We start from the raw sequence: 15,886 nt of genomic DNA on the forward strand, positions 1-15,886 counted from the left end.
AAGAATGTCCAATGGAACAAAGACAGTCTCTTCAACAAATGGTGTTGGGAAAAATGGATAGCCGCATGCAGAAGAATGAAACTGGACCTTTTCTTACACCACACACAAAAATAGACTCCAAATTGTTGAAAGACCTCAATGTGAGACAGGAGTCCATCAAAATCCTAAAGGAGAACACAGGCAGCAACCTCTTTGACCTCAGCCGAAGCAACTTCTTCCTAGAAACATTGCCAAAGGCAAGGGAAGCAAGGGCAAAAATGAACTATTGGGACTTCATCAAGATAAAAAGCTTTTGCACAGCAAAGGAAACAGTTTACAAAACCAAAAAGACAACCGACAGAATGGGAGAAGATATTTGCAAATGACATTTCAGATAAAGGGCTAGTATCCAAAATCTATAAAGAACTCATCAAACTCAACACCCAAAGAACAAAGAATCCAATCAAGAAATGGGCAGAAGACATGAACAGACATTTTTCCAAAGAAGACATCCAAATGGCCAACAGACACATGAAAAAGTGCTCAATATCTCTTGGCATCACGGAAATCCAAATCAAAACCACAATGAGATACCACCTCACACCAGTCAGAATGGCTAAAATTAACAAGTCAGGAAACGACAGATGGTGGCGGGGATGCAGAGAAAGGGGAACCCTCCTACAGTGTTGGTGGGAATGCAAGCTGGTGCAGCCACTCTGGAAAACAGTATGGAGGATCCTCAGTAAGTTGAAAATAGAGCTACTGTACGACCCAGCAATTGCACTACTGGATATTTACCCCAAAGATACAAAAGTAGGGATCCGAAAGGGTACGTGCACCACGATGTTTATAGCAGCAATGTCCACAATAGCCAAACTGTGGAAAGAGCCAAGATGTCCATCGACAGATGAATGGATAAAGAAGATGTGGTATATATATACAATGGAATATTATGCAGCCATCAAAAGGAATGAGATCTTGCCATTTGCAACGACGTGGATGGAACTGGAGGGTATTATGTTGAGTGAAATAAGTCAAACAGAGAAAGACATGTATCATATGATCTCACTGATATGAGGAATTCTTAATTGCAGGAAACAAACTGAGGGTTGCTGGAGTGGGGGGTGGGATGGGAGGGATGGGGTGACTGGGTGATAGACACGGGGGAGGGTATATGCTCTGGTAAGCGCTGTGAATTTGCAAGACTGTTGAATCTCAGATCTGTATCTCTGAAACAAATAATGCAATATATGTTAAGAAAAAAAAAAAGAAGAAGAAGGTAGCGGGAGGGGAAGAATGAAGCGGGGGAAATCGGAGGGGTAGACGAACCATGAGAGACGATGGACTCTGAAAAACAAACTGAGGGTTCTAGAGGGGAGGGGGGTGGGAGAATGGGTTAGCCTGGTGGTGGGTATTGAGGAGGGCACATTCTGCATGGAGCACTGGGTGTTATGCACAAACAATGAATCATGGAACACTTCATCTAAAACTAATGATGTAATGTATGGGGATTAACATAAGAATAAAAAATAAATAAAAAAAAACCAGTGTAACATTTCAGAAAATGGAAAGTTTAGCAAAAAAGAAAATTACCCATAATCACAACTTTCCAATAACTATTGTCACTTTTATGTTCTTCTAACATCATTATTTTCATGTCTTTAACATAACTATAATAATTAATCATGTTTCTCTTTTTCAAAACCAAAAAATAAGCCTTTTCTCACTTAAAATTTTAGTGAATCTTATATGTTCATTCCTGTTTATATTTTGTGTGTTTGTTTCAAGTTTTTATTTAAGTTCCAGTTAACATATAATGTAATATTAATTTCAGGTGTAGGGTTTAGTAATTCAACACTTATATACAACCCCCAGTGCTCATCACAAGTGTGGTCTTTAATCCCCATAACCCATTTAACAATCTCCCCCCCCCCCGCCCCCGCACACCTCTCCTCCGGCAATCTTGAGTGTGTTCTCTATAGTTAAGAGTCTGTTTTATGGTTTGGCTCTCTCTCTTTTTCCCCCCCTATGTCCATCTGTTTCGTTTCTTAAATTCCACATGTGAGTGAAATCATATGTTTATTATTGACTGCGTACATGCATCAGTGTACTGTTGTAAATAACACAATCCCTGTTCCACAGAACTAACATTCTAGTGGGGTAGACATAGAATACATAAATGAATGAGTAATGTACAATATTCTCCAACCAATGAGGATAATTTGTTTCTGAATAAAGGCCCTTGTGGGGGGAAATATAGCTCATTTTCTCATAGGCCGAAATTGTAACTAGCATTAATTCAACTGGAAAAAAATTTTTCTCTAAAAACCCCTAAATTAACTCTCAGTTATGCTAAAAACAAAGCCAACCCCATTAAAATACACCCAGTTCTATCATAGGTAAATAACTATCATAAGACTGTGCTCACAAAGCATCTATATGCTACCCAGTGTTTATGTAATTAAATGTTTAAGAAAAAAAGAGCAATAAAGAATAAAGATAGGGGCGCCTGGGTGGCTCAGTCATTAAGCGTCTGCCTTCAGCTCAGGTCATGATCCCAGGGTCCTGGGATCGAGCCCCACATCGGGCTCCCTGCTTTGTGGGAAGCCTGCTTCTCCCTCTCCCACTCCCCCTGCTTGTGTTCCCTCTCTCGCTGTCTCTCTCTCTGTCAAATAAATAAATAAAATCTTAAAAAAAAAAAAAGGAAGAATAAAGATAGTAGGAAGGAAAAAATGAAGGTGGGGGGAATCGGAAGGGGAGATGAACCATGAGAGAGTATGGACTCTGAGAAACAAACTGAGGTTTCTAGAGGGGAGGGGGTTGGGGGGATGGTTTAGCCCGGTGATGGGAAAAAAAAAAAAAAGAGTAAAGACATGAATGAAAACGATGCACAAAATGAACATTTCCATATATTTGGAACTATTTTAAAGGGAGAAACTTAAAGCAATCCACATCATTTTCAAGGCTGCAAGGATGACACATGGGTGCTATGCCAAATGTGCCCAGTGACTTCCTAGCCCAGGAAGTCCAAATCCATCTTCCTGAATGTGAAGAATGACTCATAAGCTGAAATGAAGGTATTAGTTCTTGTAACATTCCCTCCACCCTCACTGCAAACACAGTTCTATCCAGGACAGCAGGACTGAATAGAATAATGGCAGGTAGTGATAGTGGTAGGAAACAAAAATAAAAATATATTTTAATATATTTTAATATATTTTAATAAATATATATATGTATATATGTATGTATATATTTGACTAAAGTGTCATTCAGGAAGCTACTGGATGGTGTGTGCAGCCAAGACAAAGGAGTATACCAAAGAAGACAAATGAGATTAGGTAATAAGAGATCAACTGGAAAAAGACTGGGAAAATCCCTGGAGTATGATAAACTGAGATCCCAGGGCAACAACTATGTAGCAACTCTAGAGGGCAAACAGTCCACAGTGATGACCTGATGTACTGAGACATATTGAGTGGAGATTTACATTCTTGAGGAAGAGTTTGGGAAAGAGATGACTGGGAGAAGGATGCAGAGGGTCTTCTTTTATTGAGTATATAGATATTCCCTTAGTCCCCCAGTTTTCAGTATAACAGCTAGGCTACAGTTGTATCCAGTGTCCTCTGTCTAGAGTCTCTCTGGTTTAATCTCTTCTGGAAGTGAAATTAAGTCTTCTGCTGGGGTGGTGGAGGGGCTATTGCCCAGCTGCCCAGGGTAGGGATAAAATTTCCTCATATATAGATTTTTAACCAATTCTATTTTCAGCTGCCCCTCCCCAGCACCCTCTCCCCTTCAGGAATTATTGCTACCTCCAATTCCTGATCTTTTGGGGCTTCTGAGGCACAGCTAAGCTTGCTTCCAGGCTTCCTACACTGTTGGCTTGAATTTGAGCTTCCTCTGGTTTTCTAAGTAAGTTTCTACTTACTCATCTGCTTTTTGGCTTCCAAAATTTTCTTCTTCTTTTGTCTTTCACTCTGTTTATCTTTTATGGTTTAATACTATTTTTGCTCCATGGCAGTCATGTCAGTGAGGTTTGAGAGGGAACAAAGGGTAAATATGTGTTCAATCTGTCATGCTGTTTAAAAGCTAGTTTTCTTTTAAATTGTAAAATATTTGCATACAGTTTAATGAATAATTATAAAGTGAACAATCATTGACCAATACTCAAATCAAGAGATAAAACATTGCTAGCACCCTGAAAGCTCTCTATGTATCTCTTCCTGATGGCAACTCGCTACCTTTCCCCAGAGATAACACTATTCTACCTTTTATGATTACAGCTTCCTTCTTTTTCCTTATGGTTTTACCACTATTTACAATCATTGTGAAACAACACAGTATAGTTTGGTCTGTTTGGGAATTTTATATAAATAGAGTCATACAGTGCATGTTCTTTTGTGTCTGACTTCTTTTAGTTAACTCTATAAAATTCTACCATATCGTTGCACACATCCATTTTGATTGTGTGAGGATACCACAAACTATTAATCCATGTTACTGTGGATATACTTTTGGGTTGTTTTCAGTTTTAAGTAAGTCTTATAGATGTAGACATTCTTGTGCATACTCCTTGGTACACAGATATGTAAATTTCATTTGGTATAGAACAGGAAGTGAAAATTTGGGGTCACAGTGCATGAATATCTTCATCCTTATATTACCAATCATTTTCCAAAGTATTTGTATCAACATTATATGCATGCTCCCACTGCTCCATGTTCTCACCAACACTTGGTATTATCTGACTTTAGTTTTTACCAATTTGGTAGCTATACAACCTAACATACTTAGCAGGAAATACAGTTGACCCTTGAACAACATGGCTTTGAATTGTGCATGTCCACTTATATGCTATTTTTTCAATAAATACAAAACAGTACTGTAAATGTATTTTCTCTTCCTTATGGTTTTCTTAATAACATTTTCTTTTCTCTAATTTACTCTATTGTAAAAATACAGCATATAATGCATATACCATACAAAATATGTGTTAATTGGCTGTTAATATTATTGGTAAGGCTTCCTGTCAATAGTAGGCTATTATTCAGGGAGTCAAAAGTTATCTGTGGATTTCCACCATGCAGTTAAGGTCAGTGCCCCTAACTCCTACATTTTTCGAGAGTCAACTGTATTTTGCTTAGTTTTCCATGTACCTGGCATCACTTTATCATCCCACTTTTTGAAAGAATTTTTAAAACTCCTCTCTCATAAAGGTCAAACTGCAAGGCAATCTATATATTTCATTGTTTTTTTGTTTGTTTGTTTGTTTTAGGATATGTTCTACATGGAGCTTCCTAGTCTCCCTGGATCTTCCTGTCTTCCTCTTTCTGCATTTTATCCCTGTTTTCGTAGAGCACATTCTCCAGAAGCTTTATAAGAAATGGTGTGTAGAGAATACAATTTTGAGGACATTGCGTATTTGAAAACATCTTTCTTCACCTCTCATATTTACTTGATAGTTTTATTGGGTTAGAATTTTAGGTTGGAAATAATTTTCTAAAGAATTTTGAAGGTACTTTATTGTCCTCTGGTTTGCAGTGTTGCTATTGAGAAGTCTGATGCCATTCTGATTTCTGATCTTTGTATGTGATTTCTTCCTTTTTTTTTTTTTTTTAATTTCTGGAAGCATTTAGGATTGTTTATGTATGGGGTTCTGACGTTTCAGAATTTGAGTCTTGATGTGGGTCTTTTCTTTTAAAAGATTTTATCTATTTATTTTAGAGAGAGCATGCACATATGAGTGGGGAGAGGAACAGAGGAAGAGGGAGAGAGAGAATTGCAAGCCAACTCTGCACCGAGCATGGAGCCCAATTGGGGCTCGATCCCAGGAGCCTGAGATCATGACCTGAGCCGAAATCAAGAGTCGGTCGCTTAACCCACTTAGCCACCCAGGAGCTCCTTAATCTGGGTCTTTTTAAATTTGCTCTCTATGCACTTGGTGAGCACTTTCAATCTGAAGAATCTACCATTGAACACTCATGAAAGAAATTGAGGAAGACACAAAGAAATGGAAAAACAATCCATGCTCATGAATTAGAAGAACAAATGTTGTTAAAATGTCTATGCTACCTAGAGCAATCTACACATTCAGTACAATCCTATCAAAATACCATCAACTTTTGTCACAGAACTGGAACAAATAATCCTAAAGTTTGTATGGAACCAGAAAAGACCCTGAATAGCCAGAGGAATGTTGAAAAAGAAAAGCAAAGCTGGGGGCAACACAATTCCGGACTTCCAGCTCTATTACAAAGCTGTCATCATCAAGACAGTATGGTACTGGCACAAAAACAGACATATAGATCAATAGAACAGAATAGAGAACCCAGAAATGGACCCTCAACTCTATGGTCAACTAAGTTTTGACAAAGCAGGAAAGAATATCCAATGGAAAAAAGACAGTCTCTTCAACAAATGGTGTTGGGAAAATTGGACAGCCACATGCAGAAGAATGAAACTGGACCATTTCCTTACAACATACACAAAGATAAACTCAAAATGGAGGAAAGATCTAAATGTGAGACAGGAATCCATCAAAATCCTAGAGGAGAACACAAGCAGCAACCTCTTTGACCTCAGCCGCAGTAACTTCTTGCAAGACAGGTCTCTAAAGGCAAGGGAAACAAAGGCAAAAATGAACTATTGGGACTTTATCAAGATAAAAAGCTTCTGCACAGCAAAGGAAACAATTGACAAAACCAAAAGACAACTGACAGAATGGGAGAAGGTATTTGCAATGACATATCAGTTATAGGGCTAGTGTCCAAGATCTATCAAGAACTTATCAAACTCAACACCCAAGAAACAAATAATCTAGTCAAGAAATGGGCAGAAGACATGAACAGGCATTTCTCCAAAGAAGACCTACAAATGGCTGGCAGACACATCACTCTGCATCAGGGAAATACAAATCCAAACCACAATGAGATACCACCTCACACCAGTCAGAATGGCTAAAATTAACAAGTCAGGAAATGACAGTTGTTGGTGAGGATGCAGAGAAAGGGGAACCCTCTTACACTGTTGGTGGGAATGCAAGCTGGTGCAGCCACTCTGGAAAACAGTATGGAGATTCCTCAAGAAGTTAAAAATAGAGTTACCCTATGACCCAGCAATTCCACTACTAGGTGTTTACACCAAAAATACAAATGTAGTGATCCAAAGGGGCACCTGTACTCCAATGTTTATAGCAGCAATGTCCCCAATAGCCAAACTGTGGAAAGAACCCAGATGTCCATCGACAGATGAATGGATAAAGAAGATGTGGTATATATACACAATGGAATACTACTCAGCCATCAAAAAAATGAAATCTTGCCATTTGCAACAACGTGGATGGAAATAGAAAGTATTATGCTAAGTGAAATATTTCGATCAGAGAAAGACAATTATCATATGATCTCACTCATATGTGGAATTTAAGAAATAAAACAGAGGATCATAGGGGAAGAGAGGAAAAAATAAACAAGATGACATCAGAGAGGGAGACAAACCAGTAAGAGACTCTTAATCATAGGAAACAAACTGAGGGTTACTAGAGGGGAGGGGGGTGGGGGGATGGGGTAACTGGGTGATGGACATTAAGGAGGGCATGTGATGTAATGAGCACTGGGTATTATATAAGACTGATGAATCACTGACCTCTACCTCTGAAACCAATAATACATTATATGTTAATTAATTGAATTTAAATAGAAAAAATCATGTTCTTAAGATTTGGGGAAATTTTCTTGAATTTTCCTTTGATAATTTCCTTTCCTCTATTCTCTCTCTAGAATTCCTTTAGTCATGTTTTAGACTCCCAAGATTGAACTTCTAAATTTCTTTTCTTTTAGCTATTTTTCGTCGCTCTGTACTTTTGTCCTGCTTTATAGAAGGTTTCTTCAATTTTATTTTCTGACCTTTCACTAATTGTTAATTTCTGCTTCTATATTTTTTGATTTCCAAGAGCACCTTCTTATCCTCTGTGAAATTAATAGCAAACTCTTTGCATTTCACAACATACAGAATTTTCCTTGTTTTCTCAGAAAATAGTAACTCTAGATTTCTAGGGTTTCCCTTTGCTTCGTGCATTGACTCTGTTTTTTTAAGGTTTCTTTTTTTATTTTAAAGATTTTATTTATTTGAGAGAGAGAGAGCAGGAGCAGGGGAGAGGGGCAGAAGGAGAGAGAGAAGCAGACTCCCTGCTGAGCAGGGAGCCTGATTCGGGGCTCCCTCCCAGGACTCTGGGATCATGATGTAAGCCGAAGGCAGACACTTAACCTGACTGAGCCACCCAGGCGCCCTGTAATGTTTCTTTTCTAGTTTGTTTTTGTCTCTTTCATGCAAAAGGTATTTCTCTAATGGATACTGATCCCTGACTATCCATTCATATTAAGGAGAGAGGCAATAGAAGCCAGCAGGAAAGTATGTGTGGAGGCTGGTCTCATTAATGGAAGGGCCTCACTTTAGAATGGTCAGGTGGGGGCCCTGCTTTTTTATAGAACCCCTAAATGCCAGCATTCTCTTGGGCTGCTTGGTTTCTTCAGAAAGAAATCCTCTCCAGTCCTGCCTGAGAAAGTATACAAATTTGGAAGTCCTCATGCTGGGAGCCTAGCAGGAAAAGGATAGCGAGGGTGTCTCGCCATTCAGTAGACAAACTTTCTCTAATCCCTGTCTTCTAGGAAAATGCCTCACTCTAGTGCTTAGCTGTGACAGGTATCCTTAGCCAGAGTTTTTTTTTTTTTACTTTAACCTCTCCAGAAGGTATCTGTAGTTTTCCACCAGAAAAAAAGAGAGACACTTACCTGACTGCCAGTCCCAAAGCACTCCTTATATGAGTCTGCTGGTTTTTCATTCCACCTCCTACTCTACCTTTAGAAGTATATGGCCTCTCTGATTTCTGACTTTTCTCAGGGGTATTATTGTACAAATTGCTTTGTCAGCTTCCTTTCCTTAAGGTATTTCACAAGTGAGGAAAGCTGAAACCTATGTCACTTTCCACTTGTCTATCTACATTCATTCTTCCCAAACTGTGGCAGACTTTTTATTGGCGATCATCTCATCTTGCCTTCTCTCTGTCCTATGTGCTGACACCTTTTTTTTACTCCTTTGATGCCACATTAGTGGTGATTTAGGAGGTACTGGTGTATGCACAAAGAATATATTCTAGTACATGGTTTTCCTTCTTTGTGTATAACTTTCTGTATCCAAAAGAAGATTTGCAGTTATTTGCAATAAAAGATAAATATGCAGGAAAGGTTGAAACTTGGGGTAAACAACAAAAATTAAGTAGCAAAAGGAGGGAAATATTTGTACTAGGCTAAGGGTCCGGGCTGTATAGGCTAAGGGTCTGGGCTATGATAGTACAAAAGTTGGCCTTACTAAGCTGCTATGGCAGTTTTGCGAGAAGGAGAAATATGATGAGTTTCGTAGCCCTTATTATTTAGCAGGAAGCATACCAGAACATCAGATAAAACTTCTCCTACTAAATTTATTGGGTTGGTTGATCCCATTACTTAATAAAAGTACCTAGTACTACAACTCAGAATTGATAACACTGAGTTGGTTAGAGTGAGACCCAGATAAGAAAGAAACAAAAGATGTGTGTGAATGTATAGATGCTAAGTACTGATTCATATACATCTTTCCCAACTCAAGCCATGTGACAAAATGGCAATTGTACTGACCTGAAATTTCCAACTTCACTCAATGTTCCTAGGTGGGAGGATAAGAAAGTACCATGTAGAGGAAGACTCGTGTGCTCTTATCTTCCTTTGCCAATTCAGAAGGATATTCTTAGAGTCCCCCAGTAACTGATTGTGATTTCAAGGTAAAAAATAGGCAGACAGCAGAGAATTATGTTGGTAGTACACTTTCCTTTACTTTTCCTTTCAAAAACAAGAAGAAACCACCCATAGATAAGTATATGAGTAAATCTAGATTCAGGATCCAATAAGATTTTACTCTCAGATTTCCAAATTTCACTTTTAGAAATTTGGGGGGAGATTCTGGATGCCAACAAGCATTGTAAAGTAGGATCAATGCAGTAGGTTTAGCATATTTTTTAGGCAACAAACAGTGCTAGGTTCTGGAGGTTTACAAAGATGGGCAAGCACAGTCCCTTTTCCCAAGGAGCTTATGTTCCACCCACAGGAGATAATAAAATGACAGACATTTAATTGAGGAGACACCTTGCAGAGCTTACCATCCTCTTACGTGGAGAACTAGTCCCCCTTCCCTACCCTCAGGGTGAATCCGTGCAGCCCACAATGAGAACCCTGCCCTTCTGGCCAGGGATGATTGGATTAGAGGTCTGGGGACATGTGACCAAAGCTGCACCAAATGGATTTCTTCTCCCAGTGATTGAAATTTAGTATATGTGCTGCCGAAGGGAGCACCCAGTGATTGAGAATTAGAATTTAAAGTTGCTAATGGGTTTCTGTGGTCCACTGAATTAAGGGCATTTTTTTTTACCATGCACCTGTGGCAATGCAGAGAACACATCTGGAGAAAGAGAGGGGGAAAATGAAGCAGGCACGTAGAATGGCTTTCCATTTGCTGCTTTTGGACTCATGGAAATCATGAGATAACTCCTGCATTAAGAGCCTTGATCAAAACAACTGCAATACTGTACCACCATGAAGGCCAACAGATGAGTATAAACATGCTAAGAGGACTAAGGTAGGTGAGAGAGTACAGCTGGTTGTAAAGCAGGTGGGATTAGGAGATGCTGTTTCCTGATGAGTTTGAGTGCCAGGCAGTGAGAACAGGAGGAAATGCTGTCTCTGTCCAAGAGAGTCATAAGTGCAAAGATAGTAAATTTTACACAGCTGGGACTTAATTCCAAGCCACATATTTGTTTAAAGGATTGAATTGCTTGTATTTAGCTTCTATTTTCTTCTTTAGTTCCCCATGAAAATGTTATACAAATAATGCCAGCTCACAAAAAATAAAATCTGAGATAGCTTTCTTCCTTCACATACTGGGTTGGGCTAAATGCGTTCTGTGGATTGTTTACCAAGGATCACCTCATAAATTATGAAGATGTATGACAATGAACAAGGGTGGCCTGAAATAGACCTATGCCAGGGTACTTTTAACTGGAGGGTCTATTTTACAGGAAAAACCTGGGAGTCACATTGCTTTGCAAGGCTGAACTCATGTATTGTTAGTAATATTTCAAGACAAGCCACTTAAAATATGTCCTGGGGATTGGAAATGATCTTGTTTTCCATATGCTTTCAAGTGTCTTCATTTAAGTGTACATATTTATGCCTACATTTAACCTCTATCTACATTTGAACTCTACAAAATACGTGATTCGAAGAACAAATTCTGAGATCAGACCTGGAATAAAAATCTTAATTGCCACCATTTCCTTGGGCAAGTGTTTTCATCTTCCTATGCCAGTTCCCTCATTTGAAAAATAGAGATGACTCCTACTTCAAGGGTAATTGGGAGAATCCCACTAGTTAATGTGCAAGGTGCCAAGCATGTTCTATGTCACATGATAAGACTCCTTAATAGTAGGTATTTTATTAATACTACAGAAACTGTCATGTTTAGGAGAGACTGTTGGGGATCAGAAATGTTTATTGAATGAAAAGGCAGTCCCCAATAGCACAGATTTCTTCCTCTCCTTTGTAATTGCTTACCTGCCTAAGGACTGGAATCAACTCACTGCACACTGTCACCAGAATCGCCCATTAATTTATCAAATAAGGCAATCTAAAAACTCTAGGTGTATCTTCTCCTAAGGACCCGGACTGTTGAACTGGAAAGCTGAAAGTACAGGCGTGACAATTACCCTTCGACCCACACTCCCCCATAGGTCGCCTGCTTATTTAAATGGTGCGTCCCCGCAGGTGCCAGTTGGTAATCTTTAGGCGGAGAGCTCCTTGCGGATTCGCGGCAGGACGCAGCTGGAGGCTCCAGTTCTCCCAGGTGTCCGCGGCGCTCCGCGATCCCGGCCATCCCGAGTCCGGCACCAGGTGAGGGGGGGAGGTGCTCCCCGAAGTCCCAGTTAGAGCAGCTGGGCTGGCTGCGGTGGGCGCAGAGGCCACTGACCGCGCCTTCCCGCCTTCCCACCTTCGCGGAGCCGCTCGGGGCTGCTCGAGGCGGGTGGGGGGACGGATAACTGGAGGACGCCTCCGATCCCCGCGGGCGCCACGCCCGCCGCGCCAGCGGCGCCGGGAATAAGAACAGAGCGCGGAGCCGCAGAGGTAAAGCTCGGGCTCCGGCAGAGCGTCGCGGGGCCACAGTTTGTACGCAGGGCCCAGGAGACCGAGCGACCATGGACGCGACGCGGGGCATCGGCACCTTCGTGGTGTGGGACTACGTGGTGTTCGCGGGGATGCTGCTCATCTCAGCTGCCATCGGCATCTACTACGCCTTCGCGGGGGGTGGCCAGCAGACCTCCAAGGACTTCTTGATGGGCGGCCGCAGAATGACTGCCGTGCCCGTGGCCCTGTCCCTCACCGCCAGCTTCATGTCGGCCGTCACCGTCCTGGGCACCCCCTCGGAGGTCTACCGTTTTGGGGCCATATTCAGCATCTTTGCCATCACCTACTTCTTTGTGGTGACCATCAGCGCGGAGGTGTTCCTCCCCGTGTTCTACAAACTGGGAATTACCAGCACCTACGAGGTAAAGGGCGGGGGTGGGGTGGGGGTGGAAGGGACAGAGCTTTTCAGGATCTTGGAGGGATTTTCCTGGGGGCAGACTCACCCCCACGTTGAAATCTCTCCCTGTCCATGTCCATCACCTCCCCTGCCCCACCCCCCTTTTGGGGAGAGGTGTCTGGTGAAGGCGACAGAATCTTGGGGCTTACTCTCACGAGCTCAGTGAAAAAGAGAGGCTTCCAAAGTAAACGGAATGATTTGGACTAGTGCTCACAAAGGCCCTTTCTCCTTTAATATCTTTGATTTGGAGTCAAAGGGAAAGATTTTAATACTTCTTATCTGGGGGAGGGCAAGTTGTTCGAGTCTCAGCCCCTCCTCCTTGAAAGGAATCCCCTGTCCCAGGTCCCCAGGCACCATTCACTTTTCCAGGATAGTTGGAGAAGAATTTGCACTCTCCCCTCCGTGCCTCCACACACACACACACATTCCCTGGAGAGGCAGATTCCCAAATGGTTGAGGTACTGTAACTCTAGTCTCAGTCCCTGCATTTGAGACCAGATTCTACCATTTACTAGCTGGGTAACCTTGGGTGATTCAGTTAACCTTTGTGCCTGTTTTTTCATCTCAAAATGAAAATGATATCAACTACCTCATCCAGTTGTTGGGAGGATTAAATGAGATGATTCAAGTGTAGCATTCAGAATAGTGTCTGGAGCAGGGTGAGTGCCGGATAGACGCTGACCCTAAGGATTTGTGGTGATAGTGGCAGAGGTGGTTTGTTTGGGGTCACTAGGAAGATTTGGCTGCAAGGTTCTTAAACAGGCCTACCTTCTCTGTATGTGGAAAGATGATTAAGGAAAATGATCTTTCCTATTGCATAGCTCCACTGGTTATAGATTTTCTTCAGTTGTCTGCAGGAAAGGGCTTTGCAAAGATGGGGAATGTTTGGTTTAGGTTAAAGAGCTGTTGAATGGGAGTGCAGGGTGGGGATGGGGGAATAAAAGCTCAGGGGAGTGGGGGGCCTGTTCAGTGCCCTCACTGGTCTCCTTTCCCCAGGTACTAACCCATGAGCAACATGGACAAACCTGGCAAAGTTTCCTCTCTCACAGGGCATGATTCAGAGGGTGCTGATACTCATTCTCAGCAACCACCTCAGTCCTTGAGTTTAGGTACTGTGTGCTCTACTCCAGAGCCATTGGAAAGGTGGCTTCCTAGTGAGGCTGGTTCAACTAGTGCCGCTACAGGGCCTCAATGGCTCAAGTGTTTGTGACAAACGCCTGGGCTATAGTGACGCCACCCAGGGCGAGGCACCCCTGGGGCAGCTGTGCCTTCCACTCACTCTGGCCATTGTGTTTGGGAGAGTTCAGTCATCATCCCAGAAGTGAGCAGGATGGAAATTCTCTGTTTTGCTGAAAGGTAACAAACTGGCTGTCCCAGACCAAACTCTGTTTTCTGTCTTTTTTTTTTTTTTACCCTTATGGTGTTTTGAAAGAAAAATAATTTAGCATTTATGATGTTGAGAAGTCAAATAAAATTCCAGATTCTAGCTTCTTTTGAAAATTTAGAAGCCTGGGGGTGCCTGGGTGGCTCAGTCGGTTAAGCAGTTAAGCATCTGCCTTCGTCTCAGGACATGATCCCAGGATCCTGGGATTGAGCTCCATGTCAGGCTCCCTGATGAGCAGGGAGCCTGCTTCTCCCTCTCCCTCTGCTGCTCTCTCTGCTTGTGCTCTCTCACTCTCTATCTGTCAAAAAAATAAATAAAATCTTAAAAAGAAACAACAACAACAATTTTTTTTAATTTATTTATTTGACAGAGAGAGATAGCGACAGCAGGAACACAAGCAGGGGGAGCAGGAGTGGGAGAAGCAGGCTTCCCGCTGAGCAGGGAGCCCGATGTGGGGCTCGATCCCAGGACCCTGGGATCATGAACTGAGCCGAAGACAGACGCTTAACGACTGAGCCACCCAGGCGCCCCCAACAACAAAAATTTATAAGACTGGTGACACGGGGCTCACATTCCCTGTGATGCAGGAACTCCAGTTATAAGGCCGTTGCTCTCACCCCCTGTTAATTTCTATATTGAGGCCTCATCATTGTAGGTGCATGGTTACTTTCTTATGATAGAGAAATCTTTATCTGCATTTTTGTCTTCCTCAAAAATGCAAAAGAGAAAATGGACAGGGGTGAAGGGAGTACTTGGTTTTGAGAGAGATGTGAGAGGACATATTTCTTAGCGAATATGAGGAATATTCCAACATTTTAATATGTGAACACCTGGCTGATCCACTGGTGTATGTTCCCTGATGAGCCCTTAGGCAGTTTGAGTCCGTGAGCTCTGATCTGTAGTTAACCAATTCCAGAACTCAGAAAGGGTTTCAAGAACCTGGCAAGAAGACTTCAGTCCCCAGAGAGGAATGCTCCTCTTAATAAGCACTGACCCATTCCTCCTTGGGGGCAGCAACATTAACTCAACCAGAAACAGATTTCCCACACGTTTCCCGCGGTGGAGGCTGTTAGCAGGGTTCCAGCTAAAAATGGCAAAAAGTTAACTTTTACCGAATGCTTAATACATGTGTGGTGCTGGGCTGCATGTTTTACATACACACATTATCTGTCTCAATACTCAAAACAATCCTTATAAGGGAGGTACTATGAGAGCCCCATGTTGCAGACAAAGTTAAGCTACATAAGAGAGTATGAGGCAAAGTAGACACATGCCTGGAGGCTAGGCAGTGGTGCCTACTGGCTGCTTCTGAAGGCTCTGGTAAGTCTGTTATATCCTCGGGCGGGGCTTAGAAGAGTGCAGAGAGAACAAGAGAAGTAGAACAAAACACCTAGAGTTGTGGGCATGCTGGGGGTGTCCATGACTGGTGGATGCCCAGCAGTGGGGGGTCAGGGAAGTTAGATAACATGCTTTGTCCCTGACAATTGGCCATAGCAAACACTTTCTTGTGAGCAATTTTTGTTTTATGCTGAGAGGTGGAAACATCTACACAGAATAAGAAGTCCAGCATTGAGTGATACCCTGGCATTCTTGCTCAAATATGAAATCTCTTCCTACTTACATTTCTTAAGCTAGAATTGACTGTTCAGAAGCATTTTTATTATCTATTTATCCCTGCCTTCAAAGTATAGGCCTGATACGTGTTTAGCCACTTCCAGACCCACAGATAAGAAGTATAATGCAGGAATCCAGTTTCATTCCCCACTTTTTCGGGATCTTTCTGGATCTATGTAATCTGTGTATTGGAACTGAGTTGTCCAGAATATGTGTGTGTGTGTGTGTGCGCGTGTGTATATAAAT

General features: G+C 41.9%; 1 protein-coding gene across 1 annotated transcript in view; it reads left to right on the top strand.

Annotated features, from left to right (window-relative positions):
- The first annotated feature begins 11,283 nt into the window (after positions 1-11,283).
- Positions 11,284-15,886, top strand: part of SLC5A8 (solute carrier family 5 member 8) — a 71,067-nt gene continuing 66,464 nt past the window's right edge. Inside the window, exon 1 of the mRNA XM_034987274.1 lies at positions 11,284-12,607. Within this exon, the coding sequence (XP_034843165.1) occupies positions 12,257-12,607 (351 nt within the window). The 5' untranslated portion in view covers positions 11,284-12,256. The remainder of the gene's footprint in view (positions 12,608-15,886) is intronic.

This window comes from Mirounga leonina, unplaced genomic scaffold, assembly GCF_011800145.1.
Source record: "Mirounga leonina isolate KUSES-001 unplaced genomic scaffold, KU_Mleo_1.0 Mir_418, whole genome shotgun sequence".
Lineage (NCBI taxonomy): Eukaryota > Metazoa > Chordata > Mammalia > Carnivora > Phocidae > Mirounga > Mirounga leonina.